At 59.6% G+C, this 19733-nt stretch overlaps 1 protein-coding gene across 4 annotated transcripts in view; it reads right to left on the bottom strand.

Moving 5' to 3' along the window:
- Positions 1-1682: 1682 nt before the first annotated feature.
- The window catches only part of RAB11FIP4 (RAB11 family interacting protein 4), a 104556-nt gene continuing 86505 nt past the window's right edge, over positions 1683-19733 (bottom strand). For 3 of the 4 annotated variants that reach the window (XM_028521790.2, XM_028521791.2, XM_036033388.1), the window contains 12 exons: positions 18811-19040; positions 16515-16709; positions 15793-15927; positions 15469-15504; positions 14337-14436; positions 13950-14053; positions 12743-12883; positions 10736-10817; positions 10093-10230; positions 9860-10018; positions 8536-8679; positions 1683-7422 (listed from right to left, as the gene is read on the bottom strand). In XM_028521790.2, coding sequence (XP_028377591.1) covers positions 7306-7422; positions 8536-8679; positions 9860-10018; positions 10093-10230; positions 10736-10817; positions 12743-12883; positions 13950-14053; positions 14337-14436; positions 15469-15504; positions 15793-15927; positions 16515-16709; positions 18811-19040 — 1581 coding nt within the window. In that variant the 3' untranslated portion in view covers positions 1683-7305. The remainder of the gene's footprint in view (positions 7423-8535; positions 8680-9859; positions 10019-10092; positions 10231-10735; positions 10818-12742; positions 12884-13949; positions 14054-14336; positions 14437-15468; positions 15505-15792; positions 15928-16514; positions 16710-18810; positions 19041-19733) is intronic. The other variant, XM_036033389.1, reaches the window with a different exon arrangement.

Below are 19733 nucleotides of genomic sequence, written 5' to 3'. Positions count from 1 at the left end.
TTATTCTAAGCCACCCAGTTTGTGGTGTGTTTCTATAACTGCCCTCGACAACTTAAACACAACAGAGGAGACACTTTCATAACAGACTTTGGGAAGATGAGTCTTACCTCCCCAAACCGAGATTCTGATTCTGCAAGCCCTTCCCAGCCCCCCGCTGGGGCCTGGGCACACGCTGTCCATTACCCCTCGTCACAGGTTCACGGGAAGGAACTGGCGTTTCCTTCGCTTTAAGGCCAGGGCCAGGGACACGCAGAGCAGCGAGCGCCCTGCTCAGTCACACAGGTGAAGTCAGGGGGCAGGGCCCCAAACCCAGGTCTCCGATGGGAAGTCTCGGAATCTCCCCATGCACAGAGTCTTGGAAAATGGTTAATGGCTTGATTATTGTAAAAGGCCAGCAAATTAGAAGTTAATGCTGGGGCACTTCAGCAGTGCCCCTGTCCCCACCCTGGTCCTCAGGACTCCGTGGTGCCCCACACCCCTGGCTAGAGTCTGAGTTCACCTCCACGCTCAGTCCTTTCCAGGGCTCCAGGTCTCTGTGCACAACCCCCTGCAGGCCGCAAGGGCGTGCAGCTGCTGGAAACACCAGCAGCCGCTCCTGGGTGGCCGGGGTGAGGAAGGCAGAACTCGTCTCGAAGACAGTAGTGGCAAGAAAGAAGGAAGTGTTTCTGAAACTGGGGTGCAGGGCGAGCACTCAGGAGTTGGAGGCGCCTGACTGGCCAGAGAGGGGCCCTGGAGAGGGGTGGAAATAGGGCCACCGGTTTAGAGAAAAAAAGGCTCCCAGTTAAATTTGAATTTCAGATATCAGTAATTTTCTAGTATTGCAGGGGACATACTTCAACTAAAAAAATTTCATTTCTAAAATTAAAATGTAACGGGGTCTGCTGTATCTTTACTTGCAGACTCTGGCACCCTCGTTGGAAAGGAGAGAAGGCACGTTAGGGGCACGGAGAGCCAAGGTCCAGGAGAACACACAACCCCCAGTGCGGGAGACTGACTCCCCCCGGAGCCCGGGGTGGGGCCATGTAGATCCAGTGAGCAGGAGCCACTTGCGGGCCTGGCAGACCCACGGCCAGGGCTTTCTGGGGACGTGCAGGGGCCTGGTCCTGCCTGTCCTAAAGGTCTGGCCAACAGGGAGGGCAGCTTCATCTCCAGAAGCGGGGCCTGGCAACCTGTGAACACCTTTGACACCTTGAATCCCACAATAACGAGAGGACGGGGTAAACAAGCACAGGGTAGGCATGGGGAGTCTGAGCACTCCAGGGCATGGCAGGACCAGCACTGGCAGGTCAGCCTGCCACCAGGTTCAAGTGGAGGGCCTAGCCTGTGACCCAGGGGAGTCATGGTGGCTGGTGTGGAGGAAGATGGTGCTGGGACCTCATCAGAGGGACCAGAGTGAGTGGAGACCCCTGGGCGGCCCTCGCTGGGAAAGGCAGCACCGTTGCGGCAAGGACAAACTTTTCAAACCTCACAGCCCAGTGGCTGGAATGACAGTCTTACAGGAGCTTCTGGGATCCGCACCTTGTCCCCTAGGGAGAGCCAAATCTGCAGGGTGCCCCCCAGCTGCTGGAGGACAGCACCAGCCACCCTGGCATTAGGTGCAGCGCTCACCCTTCCCCAGGAGTACTGGAACCACGCTGCACCTCTCCCACCTCCCGTCCCCACCACAGAAACTCACCACCAAGTCAGGCAAGAAAAGCAAACTGTTTATTTACACCTTGGTCTGTACATTAGTTCCCGGAAAAGCCCGCCTCTGAGAGCCAGCTCCTTCTTGGCTAGAAGCAGGCTGGAGACAGAGAGCTCGGGACCCTGGGACCCGGCCTTGGGGCCTCGTCCCACTCTCCCCACCACGGGCCTGGAGGGGGAGGCCTCACCTGAGCCCCAAAGCTAACCTGCTTCCAGATGGAGGGTCCTGGGGCAAAAGACTCAGGTGGAGCCCCACAGACAGACAGCCAAAGCCATCCAACCAACCCTCAGGCATGAGACCTGAGACCACATGTGCAGTCGGTTCCATTTGGCCCCGGAGACCTGGCCGGGGAAAACAGTACGCGCAGGCGCGGGACGCAGGGCGCCAGTGGGACGCAGCGAGTAGGCAGCAGCGCCGTCTGATGGCGGCCTGACCGCTGCGGGCGGGCGCGGGGGTTAATGGCACCCGGGTCTGAGCACCTTCAGCGGACGAGGAAGAGCTTGGCAGTTGTTAACAGCAGACAGGGGCGGCAGCAAGGAGCCTCCTCCTCCTGCCCACTTGTCCGAAGCTGTCCTAGATCCCGGACAGCAGCAGCTCGAACCCAGGCCCAGGGCTGCAGCCGCACAGCTGGAGCTGCCTCCGGGGCCCTCGCAGTGGGGGCAGCCCCGCAGCGTCCCTGCCGGGCTGAGGCCTGGGTTAGCGAGGCGCATGCCGCCGTCTGCGCATGTTGACGCATGTTGACGCCAACACAGGCAGAGGTTTAAGGGAGAAGCTGCTTTACACACTGCCACCCCTTCCAGGTGTGCGGGCTTCTAAGCTCGCAGCAGGCTGGACGAGGGACCACGTGGGTCCCCAGGCTCACGACCAGAGTGAAAAATCCTGTACCAAGTGACCGGTCTGCATGGCTGAGTGAGCGGAGGGCAGAGGGGCCTGACCCCGCGGGGGAACGGACCCTGCCTGGCGGAGGCACGTGGACACAGAGTGGAACACTATGTACACATTTACAGGGCTCGGGAGGGGTGGGGGCCAACGCCAGGACGTAGAAAAGGGGCAGTGGTCACATGGAAATCCTGCACAGCGGTGACAGGGAGCAAAAAGGCACAAGGACAACGACCCCAAACCATGCAGACAAAACACAGCCTGCGCAGCGCAGCAGAGCAGGGGGCCCGCCAGGAGGCGCAGGCTCCTGGGACAACAGCACTCGGACCCTGTGGGGGTGGCCGAGATGCCACCGCCAGCCCCTCTGGTGGCCCGGGGCAGACATCCCTCTGTTCCAGTCACAATGGAAACAGAAGCGCGAGGTTGGGGCATCGAAATCATGTGGCGTCACGCTTCACCAGGGTTCACGCTTTCAGGAGCAAACCTTTCTGAAAAGCCGTCCACTCTTCCAGGTGGGCAGCGGCGTGGCGGGAGAGCCTCCGAGTTGTGCTGCCGTGCAAGTTGGGCCGGCCTCTCCTGCACCCTGCCCTTTCTCACACCCGCAGACAGAGCAGGAGGGCAGGACCAGAGGTCCCCGGGGTCAGTGAAGGGAAGGGACTTGCTCAAAGTGACTCGGGAGGGTGTGGCCCCCACACTTGGGACCCTTTAGCTGGCAAGCCCTGGTCTCCCCAGCCAGAACCAGAGTCCTAGGGGGCTGCCCCGGGCCTGCAGAAAGGAGGGCTGGGGGGCGGCAGCACTGAGTGGCCCTCTCCTCCATTTAACACCCCCCCCCTTAAAAGAGACGCTGAAGATGTGCCAGGACAGCAAAGTCATTTCCTCGGCATGGTGGCCGTCCACAGCGTCCTCCGTTCCAATCACACCTCAGATTAGCTTTTAGGTGTATATTTGCTAGTATGTTAAACACCATACCCACGGAGCACAACAAGAGGGCTAATTTCTCCCTGAGCCACAGGCCCACTCACCCCTGCAGGCCTCTGTACGTTACGAAGTCCCTCGTGGCAACAAGAGAGCCCACCCCGCACCCCTGACTACCAGGCCGCCTTGGGCCGGGAATCGGACTCGCCAGGGTAGCAGCCCCTGGGGCCTCCTGGCTGCAGGCCAGGTGCTGGTTTGGCTGCGAACAGGGGAGGGGCTAGGCAGCCTTCACCCACCCTGGTGAAAACCGGCTGGAGGCAGACCCTGAAAAGCCAGCAGCCCCTGCAACTCAGCTGGAGGAGGAGGTGACTGCTGTTTCTGAGGCTGCTGGTCTGCTCCCTGCCCTGCTCCGCTCCACTCCCACATCCCAGCACGTGCCACCCACGACTGCCTGGGCGCCAGGCGGACCTGCCCACTCGGAACTGCTAACCCCCCGGCTGCTGACAAGCACTGGATCCACTAGCTCCTGAAGGCATCTGGCCTCCCATCCTGGGGGGAAGGGATGTGCTAACCTCTCACCATCTGACTTCCCATCAGGAAAGCCACTGACACCTGAGCAGCTTTTGGCCAGCACCCAGGTTAACAAGCCCAGCAGCCATCCCCACCCCTGCCAGCACACAACCCCCTCTGCCAGGGCCTCAGCCCGGGCTGCACGCTGGCATCACCCGGGGAGCCCTTTAACCGTGTGGACGCCTGGGCCACACCCACACCAATTAAACCCCAACCTGGCGGGGGCAGGGGGGTCAGCCCAGTCAGCAGAATTTTCTAACCCTCCCCAGGTGACTCCAGTGCCTGAGCAAAGCTGAGAACCAGTTTCAGGTCCAAGGGCTGCGGAAAGTTCTTGAGCTTTGTGTGTTTTTCAGAGGTCGGAAATAAAGTCAAGCTAAAGGAATCTCTCTCTTACAATTTGCAAAGAATCTAACACATTTAAAATAAGATACCTTATCTAAGGTTGGCCAATTCAAAGTTTAAAAAACTTTTTTTTTTACTAGGATTTTGTATCTTATACTTTCCCACAGAACAGGGCCACCTAATCCAGAAAGTGCTTCCTTTGCTATCAGATACTGTCCATAAAACTAGCTCGCGGGTTCAGCGGATTTTGCCTGGTTTTGACTTGAACCCGAGGACGGCCCAGGGTCTGCACAGTGTGACTCTGCCGTGGGAGCCCCCCGCCCCGACACTTCTGTACTTCAGGCAAGGTGGTGCCGGCCCGCCCTACACGGGTTTGGCAAAAACAAAAATCAAAACCCACACAGGACACCCAGTTAAATTATAACAAATTACAATCACCTGGGCTAGGGAATCCTTTGAACATTCTGATTCCCGGGCTGCACCCACACCAATGAAATCAGAACCTCTGGGGATTTGACCTAGGTATCAGGATTTCAAAATCCTCTCCACTTTAAATATGTGCCAAGTATTGCACAGAATATACTCCTCCTAAAAATTATTTGTCATTAACCTGAAATTCAAATTCACCCGGACATCCCACGCGCCCGCTGACAGCCCTGGTGCTGAGAGGCAGGAGCAGAACTCTCGCCCTGAGAACCGGTGAGGGGGGAGGGAGCACAGGAGGCGGCGGTCTGCCCCCTGCACCCACCCAGGGGGAGCACAGCTCCCACCCGGCCCGGGGTGGGGGGGGTGGCTGGGGTGCCCAGGGCCATCTGCCCTCCTCAGGCTAGCTTCCAAGAGCAGAAGAGCATTTTAAAAGTCTGATTTTAAAAAGCCAATTGGACAGTTTTATACGAGGTATTCTGGCTGTCAGAGGGGTGGGTGTAACTTTAGGTGTGTGTTCCTGGAATTCAGTCTCGCATGAAGTAGAGACTGCTCCCTCTTCCTGAGACCCCAAGCCCCACACCACGTCCCCAGGGGCCTTTCAGACGGGTGCTTCCCGGGAGCGTTCGTGGCCCCGCCTGCCACTCAGGCCTCCCTGAGGCCTTCTGGAGAATTCCACACCAACACAGCTAAAGAGCAGGTGCAGTTTTACGCACAGAACGCTGGTCTCTGGGGCAGCTCCGAGCAGACCAGCCGGCCGGTCACCTGGCCGGCCTCTCTGCAGGACTCCCTCCCAGTGAACCCAGACCAAAGCCCTCAGGCCGCAGTTCTTCTCTCCTGTCCCTTAGATCGTGGCCACGCCTTCCCACCAGCAAGTTCTCAGGAGACCCACTCCTTAAGTCTTCCTTCCACGGCCACTGCTCAGACCCTCAGGGGAGCCCGAGGGGGCCAGTGTCATCGGGCTGAGAAACCCCCAGAGGACTGACCCTGCCCTGGCCCTCCTGGCACGGGCGGCCCGAACTCCTGGGTCGGGCCAGTGTGCCCCGCCGCTGGCAGCACAAAAACAAACCCCAAGCACAAGCCCACAAAGAAACCACAGAGTCCAACGGAAGCAAAAGTGGACTGGCATGAAGGAAGGTCAGTCATGGCCACAGCCCTGCCACCATGAGCAGGGACACACCCGGGTCCCCAGGTGCCCTCCGCACCCCCCGCTGCCCTGTCCTCTCCCACCGTCCCGTCTGTTCCCTCTCCGGCACGCCCAGACTTCCCCTCTGCACCAGGAGTGCTAACGAAAGCAACCTGCGAGGGAGAAAAATAAGGACCATCCACGTGTATGTCTATTTGGATTAAGGAAACGCATCGGCCCTATACGATGGAGAATCACGGGAAAAAACTAAAAAAAAAAGTACTGTACCTACTCCTGGCTGCCTGGAATGAAAAACTGCATTAACAATCCAGAGTGTGAATTCTCACGCATGCCACGAAGATGAAAGACTAAGGTTTCCGTGAAACTCCCCCAGCTGACCCCCAGCCCAGCCCAGAGCCCCGGCTCTGAGCACCGAGACCCAAGGCCTGCTGTTGCCAGGCTGTGCAGAGAGCAGGGACTGGTGAGCCAGGCCTGCCCCCACCTGCAGACACAAGGGTCCACCCCAACCTCTTTCAGAATGCAGCCGGGGAAGGACACTGGGGGGCAGGTGAGCATCACCCCTGCCCCTCAGACTCCTTCCCCTTCCTTTGAATCCCTACACCTTACAGCATTTCTCCTTGTCTTATAAGCAAAACAAAAACAGGAAGGGAGAGGTAGATAAGCAGGGACGGGCAAGTGTACGGTGCTCTAAAAATGCTGAGATCTCCCAGAATGCAGGTGGGTCCTCCCAAGCCTGAGTCCCTGGGACACAGCGTGCTCAGGCTCACAGGGGCAGCCCACCCGGGAGGGGCCGGCCAGGCCCCCTTCGTGTGCCTCCTGCACGCCCCTTCCTCCTCCTGAGTTCAAGCACCTGGACTTCACAGGTGGCCAAAGAGGTTGGTGAGGACACAGCTGCTGGGCATTCAAACTGCTGGAAAAGATGGTAATTTTGCTCCTACTCCCGGGGGAATGAAGCGGTGGAAAAGAGCCTGTCTCCCTAGAGTGCTTCTGAATCCTCATCCCCAGAGGTAGAATCATGTTATCCAGTATCTGAAACACAAGCTTCCAGTTCTTGTTAATACAGTGACTCCTGACTGTAGACCTTGGCCCCTGAACCCCCAGGACCCTCTGCCCCTGCAGAGGGACCACGAAGCGCACGAACAGCTGACTGTGCAGGTGTCACCCCCAGCCACAGCTCCAGTGTGCACGCCCCCCCCATCCACACCAGGACACATTACATCGTGGCCAGACAGACATTTACAGTGGGTGTGTGAGGCCCAGCCAGGGCCGCAGGCTCAGGCAGGGCCTGCCCTTTCGTCCTGGGGTCCCAGGGTCCCGAGGCCGCTCTGCAGCCAGCGTCCCCGTCTCAGTGTTTGATCTCGAGGATGGAGGGGTTGTGGTCCAGGATGGCGAGGATGATCTTGTCCATGTACTGTCGCAGCCGGAAGTTGATCTCTTCCTGCTCCTTGAGGGCTTCCATGAGCTGGTGGAGGCAGGACAGACGGTCAGAGGACGGACCAGGTGGGGGCCCAGCTGCCTGGGCTCACAGTGAGCTGGGCTGGAAGTCAGAGCTCAGCAGACCCTGTGCAAGGCAGCTCCACGGCCAACCTCAGCACTCGGACGCCAGGGCGCCAGTCTAAAGCCCGGCTCAGCCTGAGCCCGAGGCATGGGAGCTACACCGATGCCCAGCCCCGCCCCCAGAGGTTCTGATTTAACTGACCTGTGCAGGGGCCCGAGGGGTGAGTTTTTGGTAAAAGCTGAGAACGCTGGCCAAAGGCATTTATAACCAAGACTGACATCCCAAGTCCCCGGGCCCTGAGACTGTAAGGCTGTTTCCTCAGCCTGGAGCAGCCCCCTGACCGCTGTCGGCCCGCCATCGCCCCCCTCCAGGTCAACTCCTGACCAGTCCTTTAGGATGACACTGAAATCCTGCATCTGTCCCTGGTTCACCTGGGAGCTCCTGGAGGCCAGGGGTCAGCTTGGCTCTGTGTCCCCAGCACAGGGTTAGAGGTTCAGTGACGGTCTTAGATTCGTGTTAAAATGTAACCAGAGTATTCTGGAAGCCTGAACTTTTATAACCATACCCAGGTGGGGCAGAGAGAGGGAGCTTTGGTGCTTTGGGTCCCTCTCCCTCCACAGGCTCAGTGACCCTGTGCCCTGGTCCCCCAATCTGTTCAGAGAGCCTCCAGCTATGAGAAGATTAAGTGAAGACACACTGCCAGCAGGTGCTTGGGCAATGCCAGTGCCCCCCCTTGGCTGGGAGGAGGGGAGTCCAGACTCCCCTGGACTACATGTAATGCAACCAACGGGCCTTGGCAGCACAGGGCTGGCTGAGCTGAGACTCAGATTCCAGCCTGCTCCCCAGCCTGGGCTCCTCCCACTGCATGGTCAAAAACAGAGTTGATTCAATTCTCCCCGCAGCTCTGCCACGTCACGCAGGGTAGCTGCAGATGGGGACTCTCAGGGTCCAGGCCCAGGCCTGCTTTTCCTGCTCTGGCGGCCTGGGGCTCCACATCGGGGCAGGTCAGGGAGGGGCAGGACTCAGAGGAAGAAGGCCAGGCCCCAAAGCGAGAGCAAGAGTGAACGGCCACGCTACCTCATCTCGAGAGGCTGTGTCTATTTCCGCAGCCAGAGACTGGGCTTTGGTCTGGGTGGCAAAGAGGTTCTTTGCTTCGTAGAGGCTGAGGCTCAAGATCTGCCCATTCAAGTCGTCATTCTGATCCCGCAGCTTGTGGTTCTCCTGTGAGCAGGCCCAAGGCACCGTCAGTTCCCAGAAGCATCCAGCACCCACCGGAACCCACTTGTCTGCATCCACTGTCCCCCGACTCCCAGCAGGACCCTCCCCTCAGGCGTGTGTCATGTCAGGACACCCACAGATGATGTGGCCTCTGCCAGGCCTGGGGTGGGGAAGGGCTGGGTCCCGGGAGGTCACGGGGTTCTTGGAAGCCACAGCCCTGCTCAGGGGAGCCAAGTTTCCGGGCAGGAGCGTGGTTTCTGGCTACCTTCCTCCCTGGGGTGGGCGAGCCAGAGTGGATGCCCTGAGGCCCTGTGTGAGGACACTGCCCACCCAGGAGCTCCCCCAACAACAGCCCTCAATGAGAAAACATGGTGCCCTGGGGTCTCTGGGATGGCAGGCTGGCTCATCTCTCTGGCTCCTCCTGCAGCCAGGCTCGGGAATCCTGCTGCGGCAGCTCTTTCCAGGTGCACCCACACTCCCAGGAGGCCGCCCTCGGAGTCCTGCCCAGACCCCTGTTTACCAGCCCCATGCTCTAGTCTTTGTCTAAAGGCTCCAAACGGCTCACACCGGGGCCCTCGGGCGCCCCCTTGTGGATGAGAAGAAGAGCAGTGTTTCAGGATGGCTGTGGGAGGGTGAACACCAGCATCTCTGCTTTGGCAGAGCCAGCTCAGGGGCGTAATCTACGCAGCCGTCTCCCGCCCCCAGGGCAAGGCTAAGCGTGGGGCTTCAGCAACCACCACTCCTCCCCTTGGTTATGGCCCCTCCTGACCCCACTGCCCCCTCCCCTGACTGGTCTCTGATTCTGGGTGTGCTCCCGGGAACCATTTGAAATAGAACCTTGGGCTCAGGGCCTGCCGAGACCCCCCAACCCAGGGAGGAACTGATTTTAGGCTTGGTGGAGTCTCATTCTCCGCCTCACGTGCCCAGCTCAGAAGAGTGGTCTCTGTTTCTTTTCATGGATACCAAAGAAAGACCTGGAAATTTCCATCAGCCACAGCCTAGAGGTAAGCCTCCATGCCTGGGCTGGGAGAGGCAGGCAGGCAGCCCTGACCACCACACCGTCAGCCAGAGCAGAGAGCAGCGCGTGTGGGGGACGGTGCTCAGCTCTCGGCCCCCTCACAGGAGGCCCACCCTCGGGGGCTTGGACACCTGATCACGCCTGACAGAGGCTCCCAGGGCGCACCTGCTTGAGCCGCTTGATCTCGTGCTCCAGCTCCACCTCGCGTGCCCTGGCGCTGAACTCGCCCAGGCCGGAGGATGAGCTGCGGCCCCTGCCTGGCCGCTCGCAGTCCAGCTTGTACATCTGCAGGTGCTCCAGCTCCTTCCGCAAGTCCTCGATGAGCTGCGTGGGACAGAGGCCGGTTGGCAGGAGCGGGGGCACAGGAGGGAACCCTGGAGCCCTCGGCCTAGACCTACCTCCTGTGTCGCCTCCCGCTCCTTTTGGAACTCAAGGCGGTTCTGCCGCAGCTTGTCCATCATGCGCTTGTACAGGTCCATCTCATCCTTGAGCCGTAGGCTGGTGTCCTCCAGCCGGTCGGACATGCGCTGCCGCTCCTGGAGACCAGAGGACCGAGTCAGCGGGGGGTGGGGAGTGGAGGGAGGGCTCCCGGAGGGGCTCCCTGTGCCCCGGGGCTTCCCTGAGGGTCTGTGTCAGCCACTCAAGGAATGGACAACCAGACCAGCCCCCCAGACCGAGCCCTCCGAGTTACAGCTTAAAGAAACATCCAGATCCCCTAGGATTCTAGACACACAGCTAGAAAACCCTCCGGCCTCTGGAGTCCTTCAACGATGCCAGGTGAGACTTGGCTAGAAGGCGGCAGCCCCAACAGAAGCTAACCTTTGTCTCTTTGTTATTAGTTCCCCCCATTATATAAGGAAATATCTCACCGCAGAAAATTTGGAAAATCAGAAATCTAGAAAGACAAAGTATTATTCATATTTTGTTGCCTTCTATTGCTAGGGTAGTTTTATTAGAATTTCAGAAACTAGAAACTGAGGCCCCTGAAGGCAGACGCTGAGGCGCAGCCCCACCCTGAGGCGCGCCCAGCCCAGCTCGCACCTCGTCCAGCTTCTCCGTCTGCGACTTGAGCCGCGTCACTGTTGTTCTGAGCTCTGTGTTTTCCTCCTCCAACTGCTGCACCCTGGGGAAAGCACAAGGACAAAGCATCAGAAATGGAGGTCATCTTAAGTTTGACAATCTGTGGCGATCCTCTGCTCCCTGGAGGAGGCAAGATACCAGAAAGCAAGAGAGAAAATATAAATAATTCCAAATGATATAATACAGCCTTGAGCTTCCTGCCATCCAAGGCAAAATGGTAAAGACACTGAATTGCCATTCTTATTTTCTTGATAAAAGGACACTCATGTGTGAATAAGAGCACAGATTTTTCTTTTTGAGCGCACCCTTAAGTCCTGAAATGAGAGGGGGCAAGTTTGCCTCCTACAAGGAGACGGTCTCCCCGGGGCTGTCTGCGATGGGCCCTCCTGCTGCAGTCTGCGATTCAAAGGCAAGGACCACGTGTGTTTCCCATTCTCCCCCAGCACCTCGCCCAGGGCTCCTCCCTGAGAGCCTCCCTGCAGCTGCTTCTGACACCCACAGGACTTGGTTCCAGTACTCAGAATCCTCTACGTTGGCATCCGCCAGGGGCTGTCCTACTGGGAGCCCTTGAAAGGGCAGCTCAGGCGCCCAGGTAGGTTTGAAATGTCTGAGAACAGGGGCAGGTGAGCTGGGGTGTCAGCGGCACCCGAACTGTGCAGGGTCATTTCAGACGTGCACTCTGAGAAGGCCACCCCACGGGGAGCGTGTGATGGAGGAGGGTGTGAGGAACAAAGCACATCGCGTGACTCCAGGGGGGGACTGTCTGCATATTCTATGTGAACAGCGCCCTCTGGAGTTGTGCAAGGAGCGTGGGTTAGGAGACAGTTCCCACGAGGACTTGCTTTCTATGCTTTGGCCTCTGGCCCACACTCCCAGTCTTCCTCCACCACCGGCTCCCAGACACCTCTCTCAGGCCAGCCAACCCGGCCAGCTGTCAGGACAGAGAACAGGGACGCTTAGTGAGGTTTCAGCCTTCAGAAACAGATGCAAACAGCAGCTTCTAGAATATGAGTGAAAATTTACATGAGTCCCTGGTCGACAGTGTTAACAAAACGGGTCTCAGCCACAGAGGAGATAGGAGGGCTCCTTACTGAGCGCAGAAGGGCACCAAGTGCCCCGGTCCCCTTGGTTCTGCGTGACCTCGGCAGGCAGGGAAGCCCCTGCTCCAGCCACAAAGTGCGGGCTGGGAGCCCACCTCCCACCCTCCCTCCACCCGAGGTACCGAGAGGGCTCAGCTCAGACGCTGGGGCCTGAGTGGGGCTGAGGAGTGTGGGGGCAGCTGTCTTCCCTGCCAGGGGCCCGGGTGGCCTCCCGGCCTGGCTCACTGCTGAAGGCAGCCTCAGGATGTCACTGCAGCCCTCACCTGTCGGCAGCACTCTGATGGGCGTCAGCTCACCACCCTCACAGTCACTGCGGAGACACTGAGGCCAGCAGAGTGGCACGGTACGTTCAAGCTCACGGGCTGGAGGGAGGCCAGCTAAGACCCCTCCAGGTTGACACCCCTCTCCCTGCCTGCCTCAGGTTCCAGCGTCCTTCCGTACCAGAGGCCCGGGAGCCTAAATGCCCACTTTCCCACTTACGGCGGCCCTTGGGGCCCAGGGTCAGGAGAGAACCTGACAGCAGGGGGAGCTCCAAGCCTGGATACCGGGCCCAGCTTGGGAACCAGGGCGACACCACTGGTTTTTTGGGGTGTTTACCCATTCTTTTGTTGAGAGACATGCATGTTGTTTCCGGTTTTATCCGATATGAACAACGCTACTGCGCACATCCTTTCACACGCTTCCCAGGGCGCATGCCCACGTGTTCAGATATCCAAGGCAAAACTGCTGGGGCACGGGGCTTTACCTCCAGCTAGGTTCCCCACCTACAAAACCAGACAGCAGCAGCAGCTGCCCCAGCAGCCTGCGGGGATGTCAGAGACGAGGCCCGTGGAAAGACCCCAGGCCCCGGCCCCCACGCCGGGCCCACCTGGTGTGCAGCAGCTCGATCTCCGTGCTCTTCTCCCTCTCCAGCTTGCTGTAGGCCTCCCGGTGTCGCCGCGCCTCCTCCTCCAGTGCCTGCTCCGCCGTGGTCTCCTGGTCCTTCACCATCTCCTCCAGCTCGTGCACCCTGAGGAGAGGGGCATGGACCCTAGTCCAGGGCAAGCTCTCGTGGTTTGGCCCTCTCGCCCTGACCCAGGCTGTGGCCACGGGCAGCCCTGGTCACTAACTCCTGTACTGTGGGAGGTGGCGGCGTGTTTGTCAGGCCTGGGGGACGGCAGCTTTGCTGACAGATGAGTTAGGGACACCAAGGCACCTAAGGGGAGGGGTGTCAGCCACGTGTGGGGCATGGAGGGGCAGGTCTGGCAGTGGGTCCAGGGGGAGCGAGGCTCTGCCTGAGGTGGCGGGACTCCCGGGGCCGGCACAGGGAGGGATGTCAGGCTGCGCCACAGCTGAGTGGAATGGCCCTCAGGTCTCACCACCTCCTTCTGCCCTCTCCCTTCCTAGCCTGCACCTCCTTAGCGAACAACTCAGCTCTGGGGCACCCTCACTCTGGCCAGTGGCCCTGAGCACGCCAGACCTGGGAGAGGGCCGGGCCCCTCTGTGGACGTTATAACCCCACTACGGGTGGCCTAGGCAGTACCTCAATGTGAGGTGCGCTTCCCTGGCAACAGTCCCTCCCTGAGGCTGACCTTCTGCAGGGGCAGCAAGTCTCAGGCTGTCGCATGAGGACAACCAAATGCTACACGTGCTAACATGTTACAGACAGCACTGGGGGGCCGTGTTCAGTGGGCCTCCATCAGGAGGGAGCAGCAATGCTAGGACTTTTCCCACTGGCAGCAAGTGGGGGACCCCACTGACACCAGCCTCTCCTTCTGCAGTGCTTGTCCCCAGGAAGGGAGGTCAGGACAGGGAGACAGGAGAGTGGGTCCCAGCTCCTGCCTCAGACATGGTCTGGGGCTACAGGCCTAGGGGGTCAGGGTCAGGCGCCCACCTGTCCCCACAGACCTGCCCACCTGTCCCCACAGCCCTGCCTGGGCAGAGCCAGGCAGCAAGGAGCCAATGCACCACAGATGCTCAGAGCTGCACACACAGGTTACCGCCCCTTAGCTTCTCTTGGGGCCTTGGCAACAGGGACAACCCTCTGTCCCCAGAGTCACAGCCAACACCCCAAAGCCAGGGCGATGGCCCCTGACCTGTGCACCAGCTGGGTGTTCTCCTGCTTCAGCTTGCTCTTCAGGTCCCCATTGGTCAGGCTGTCATTCTCCAATTCTGTCACCTTTTTCTCCAGGAAGCTCACCTACAATACGGGGGCAGAGGTGGGGGTAGAGAAGGCCTTTGAGTCCCCAGGACTGAGAACCTAGAAGCCGTGGGACCGATGGGGCAGGCCATCCCACCGGCTGTGTATGGAGAGACCAGTCATGTCTCGTGGGAGTGAGGGTGGGGTGGACGTGCCCTTGTGATCACGGGCAGGGATCCCGAGTCTGAGAAAGCATCCCGGAGCACTCCCTGCCACCGCCCCCCACCCCCCGCCCCCGGGAGCACGCACACACACAGCCGTGCCTCCTCCATGCAGGGCCCACCTTCTCGGTGATGTCGTTGTCACAGGAGTCGATGCTGTCCCGGAACAGGTCCTCGGTGCTGCCGTTGCTGCTGCTGAAGTTGCTGCTGTGCATGAGCTGCCTGCAGGGCGGGGGGCGGCACGTCAGTGGCGGGGCCTGTGGGGACTGCGGTCCAGACTCAGGCCACGGCCTGGCGAGCACCCAGAGACCCCTCTAGGGAGGCTGCCTCACCCAGCCAGGGGAGAGGAGCTGTCTGACCTCTGAACTCACAAGATCCTCCAGCTCAGAGGATGGCAGGTGGGCTGCGTGCCACCCCTTGGAGCCCCTGGCAGACGTGGCCAGCCCGTCACAGCTTGTCCCTGCCGCTTCAGAACCCTCCGCTCTCAGGTGTTCTAGCCAGTGGCTACCAAGTGACCAGGCTGGTGGAAAAGCCCCCCTCCTTCCAGCTAGAAGACCACCGGGTGGAGGCAGCCTGACTCCACAGTCCGAGCCAGAGGTCTGGGCCCCTGGAGGCCACCCCGTAAGTAGGACTCAGCCCTCCTGCTACATCCCTGGGGACCTGGGGGAGGGCAAAGGGAGGCAGACCACCCAGACTGAACTGGGCAGTGGGCTGGTGGGTGCTGGTGCTCGGCAGCAGCTGCCAGAGCCCCGAGGGCAGATCTGAGGCCAGCCTGCAGGAGAACCACAGCGGGATCTGGGCCGTGCCCAGGAAGCAGCTCCGCAGGATGCAGCGCGGAGCAAGGCCGCCAAGCCCCTGCCCCTGACGGCAGGAAGCCCAGGGTCTCTGCTGGTGCCGCTGCCAGCTCCAGGGCCCGGGCAGGGCACCGACACTGGAGAGGTGGGCTGTGTCCCCAGGCCCCGGCATGCCTGCCTGGGCTGGGGCAGCTGAGGGTTTGGAGATGCTGCCTGCTGCCAGAAGGGACCAGGGTGGAGATGGAGAGGAGGCTGGCCCTTCTTTTTCAGAAGTGCGTCTCCCCCGGTGCTCTGCCTGCCCTGCCCCGCACGCCTCGCTCCCCTCGGCTCACGGAGCCGCATACGGGGCGTGGGGCGCCGCCTGGGTCTGGGCTGCAGGCGTGGAGCTGGCTGCCCCAGCAGCAGGAGCAGTGAAAGGGGACAGTAGTCAACCTGTCTTCCCTGGCGGGGGGGTGCTTACCGTCCGAAGGCCGTGCTAGAGATCTTTCGGTTGGGGCTAAGAGAGAGAGAGAGAGATGGGAGAAGTGGTCACTGAACGGTGACACTCGGGGCTACTCCTTGCTCTGCCCTGGCTGCGAGACCCTGAAGTGCAGGGCAAGCCTCTTCCTGCCCACCAAAGGGACGTCACCCTGGCTCTCCTATCCCAGAAACATGCAGGCCCCAAGGACCAACCCCGCTCTGAGAGTGCCCTCACCTGCCAAGACAGCCTGGGGCCCCCTGCCGGCTGCTTCCCCTGCAGCCCCCGCGCTGGCCACCCGCCTCCACGCCAAGCCGCAGCCCCCACCTGTTGGCCTTCAGGTTCTTCAGTCGGGCTTCCAGGTCGTTCAGCAGGTTGATTTTCTTACAGCACTGAGAGCAGTACACATCCAGCAACTCGCTGTCGTACGCGTGCCGCACTTTCCTAGGTGTCTGCCCGGCGCTGGGTCCGGGGAGGAGACAACCCTGCTTTACTGCGTCCGGGCCTGGCCCACCCCACCCCACCCCGCCCCGCCGAGCATACTTTACTGGAGCCCCTGACACCCAGGGACCCTGTGTGTGTGGCTGGGGGCGGGGCGTGGAAGGACAGCACCAGACTGCCCCTCCCCCAAAACTCCCGAAGAAAAGAAGCCAATGAGTTCTACCCATTTCACAGGTAAGGCAACCAAGAGCTAGTGTCAGAATAAGTAATGACTCAGGTGCGCCACCTGGAGGAGCCCTTCAACACTGAGGTTCTAGAAAGCAAGACAACAAAGACCCTCCCCCTCCCCCAGCCTGCAGCCTCCCAGGTTGGTTCATTCTTTCTTCCCCAAGATGGAAGGACGGCAAGATGGAAGGCCGGGGGGTAGGGCGGGGGGGGGGGGGGGCAGCGGCAGGTGGGGGCGGTGGGGGGGGAATGCCAGACCCCCAGGCCCTGGGAGCACAACCTACGTAGCTCAGGGCCTGCCCACTAAACCGCCCAGCAATGAGGCTGGGTGGGTCCTGCCACTTTTCCTGGACCCCCAACGCCATTCCAGACCAAGCAGCCACCTGGAAGACACTGAAGACCCCAGGTCCGAGTACACGTTGGTCCTGGTCTCGTCGTCGGGGCAGGGGCTGCTGGGGGCACAATCCACGTCATCCCCCTCCCCGTAGTCTTCGAACTGCTCCTCGTTGCTGAGGAGCGAGGTGGTGGAGTGCGTGGACAGGTCCGACGTCGTCATGGATGGAGTGTGGCCCAGAGACCTGGTGTTGGAGAAGGGTCCCCGTTGGTGAGGGTCCCCCGCCCGGGGTGGGGGGCCTACCAGTCCTGCCAGGAGGTCCGCTGGCACCGCCGACGCCTGATGAGGCCTGTGCCGGTGGCCTGGTAAGCACACTTTCGGGACCTTGTCCTGCGGGGCATGTCACCACAGAAACTGTCTCTGCCCGAGAGACCTTCAAGCCACGGCCGCCCCAGAGCAGGAGACACTGCGTGTGACCTGGTGGCTCACCTGCAGCTCCCTCAATGGCGCCGGTTAAATCATTACAGTATGGGCTATCAAATCACTGCTGAAAGGTTTATAAAAATATTGGCAATAATGGGAAAAGTTAATATTAGATATTAAAGTTGGACATAAAATTCTAGATAAAGGAAGACTGAGCAAGATAAAGGTCCACACAGAGTAAGGGAAAGTTGGAAATAAAAATGTTTACGTGTAGCAGAGCTTGGCTTTGGTGGTGGTGCCACGAGCAAAGTTAGTTATTTCCCCTCCTTTCTCACTTTCCTAGCTTTTTCAAGTTCTACTTCATTGCCTTGTACTTCTTTAATGATGAGATGAAGTTTTAAAATAAACAGCAAGGAGCTACTAGGTGAGATGCTTCTCCCAGTTTACAGAGGGGATTTCTAGTCCAAAAAAGCCTGACCCCAGAAACACAGGTCAGAGACCCCACGCCCCTCACAGCGGAGCCACGCGGGGCCTGTGACGGGAGGTAGCCGGCTGAGCCCAGCCTGGAGGCTGAGGACAGAGCGCGCACAGCCCGTCACCTGCCAGCACATAGCTTCCCGTTGTTACCCGTGCGTCAGGTTTCTCCAGCCTCCTCAGCCTCCGCACTCACGGACCAGAGACAAGTGTGTGACGTGTTAAGCCAGTGATTCCCAAACTGGGCCCCTGAGGAACACTGGGTTCTATCTGAGAATCACAGGTTAACATTAGAGTGCCAAAGGTCAAGGCTCCGAGTACTTCCACCCGACTGCGTTTACCTATCTACCTGCCCTCAGGTTCCTTGGCACCTCGGCTTATGTGCTCCTTTCTCCTATAAATTTAACTGAAACTCCCTGCACCTGCTGCTGGCTGCCTCCTGGTGACTGATGGTCCCAGGGATCAATGGGAACAATCAAGTGGCAAATGATTAGCCAAAAGGCCACCAGGTAGAGTTGGGGACCATGTGTCCTCGCCTCGGCTGGCAGGCCTCTCCCAGGAAGCGTGTGGACAGACTGCTCCATGGGGCCCACAGAGAGCTCCCAGAACCCCTGAGTCTGAGCACTCCTGTGCTGAGAAAATCTATTAGGTTGAACCATATGAAATTGCCTTTTTGGAAAGGTTGAAAACTACTAAAAATTGACAGTTTCATGAGGTTCAGTCAATACAGGAACCCCTCCCCTGCCTCTCCCAATCTCTGAGTCAGCTCTGACCGTCACCTTCTCTTGATACGTGGGTGCCAACTCCCAGCTGCCTCGGCCTCCTCAGCTGGAACAGTGGCTGCTGGCCGCCATCCACACACACTGTCTCGTGCCCCCAGAGATGCAGTGAGGGCTGGTGGAGGGGGGGCTCCCTCCGCTGACACCAACTAAAAGACAACCCTGCCCCACTGGGAAGTCACCAGGTCCTAATATTGTTTTTAAATAACATTTCTGATTATGAGAACATATAAGCAATACATAAAATAGAGAATATATAGCACAGTAGATGCAAGGTAATTAAAACGATCGATCCCACCACCCTGAAAGAACTGCTAATTTTCCAGAATTATTTTCCTACAGGGATTTATTTATTTATTTTAAACAAAACTAAGATCATACCTCATTATATTTGTAACCTGCTTTTTAAAAACTAACTGAGATCATATGCCCCACGTCATCAGATAGTCAGTTAAAGCTGACTTTGCATGGCTGCCTAAAACCCCAGAACCGGCCCTGTCGGTAAGCCCTCAGGTTGCTCAGAACCTCTGGCTGTTGAGACCGCCTGTGAAACTAATGCCCAAGACACAAACCCTGAGTGCATCTCCTGTTCAGCCCCCAGAGACCCCTGCTGAGGACGGCGCCTCTGGGCCCAGGGCCCCTGTGGAGGCCCCCGCGGCTGTAACTCACTTGTCCTCTGGCAGGAAGAGGCCCCCGAGACCCCCGTCCTTCTCCTCAGCAGGACTCCCAACCGACCCCTCCAGGCTCTGGGCGCTCTCCATGGGGCTGTCCATGTCTAACTCCGGGGGTCCCTCGGGCGGGGCCAGCGTCATAGCCTCCTCCTCATCCTCAGGAAAGAAGCCGGGCTCCCGGGGGAGGAGCTCGCCGTCGGCAAAGGTGGGGCCTGGCACTTCGCTGCCCTGGGAAAGATAGAGCGACACAGAGTGAGTGACATTGCCTCCCTAGGGCTCAGCGTTCGTCATCGCATGGCAGGGACACTGGCAGGGACACTGGCAGGGACACGCTACTACTGAGGAAGCCCAGGCACCCCACCTAGTGCAGGGACCCTGAGACCCCAGGTGGGAGGACGCCTGCCAGGTGACTCGTCTCGGGAACTCTCACACTGCCCACCTCACGGGAGCCCAGCAAGGAGTCGCAGCCCCCCGGGGACAGCCACCCACGGAGAAGGGCCACAGCCGGACACCCATATCGCTCAGGGCACCCGGGCAGCTCATCAGGGTCCCCATCACAGAGTCTGCACAGGAAGCCAAATATCTTGGGAGAAAGCTTCTTGGCGACGGAGTTCAGGGCACAGCCACGACAAGTGGCTGCTGGGAACAAGGCCCCTGCCCTAGCAGGGTGGGTGGCAGCATGGCACTGGGACGTGGGCACAGCGTGACAAGGACCCACCGTCCATGATGCTGGGCACGTCCAGTAGCCTCTCAGAACCTCGGCTGCATGTGGGAATGGCAGTGAGATCTTGCAGGACCACCGTGCCACAGCAGAACCTCAGGGACCGAATCCTGGCCACAGGACATGACACTGACCCGGGGCGAGGGGCGTGCCCCGGCCCAGCCACAGCCCCGCAAGGCAGCAGGGCACCCCTAGCCAAG

This window comes from Phyllostomus discolor, chromosome 8 (assembly GCF_004126475.2).
Source record: "Phyllostomus discolor isolate MPI-MPIP mPhyDis1 chromosome 8, mPhyDis1.pri.v3, whole genome shotgun sequence".
Lineage (NCBI taxonomy): Eukaryota > Metazoa > Chordata > Mammalia > Chiroptera > Phyllostomidae > Phyllostomus > Phyllostomus discolor.
The sequence above is the reverse complement of the archived record's forward strand: the minus strand, read 5'-3'. Positions and strand labels throughout refer to the sequence as shown.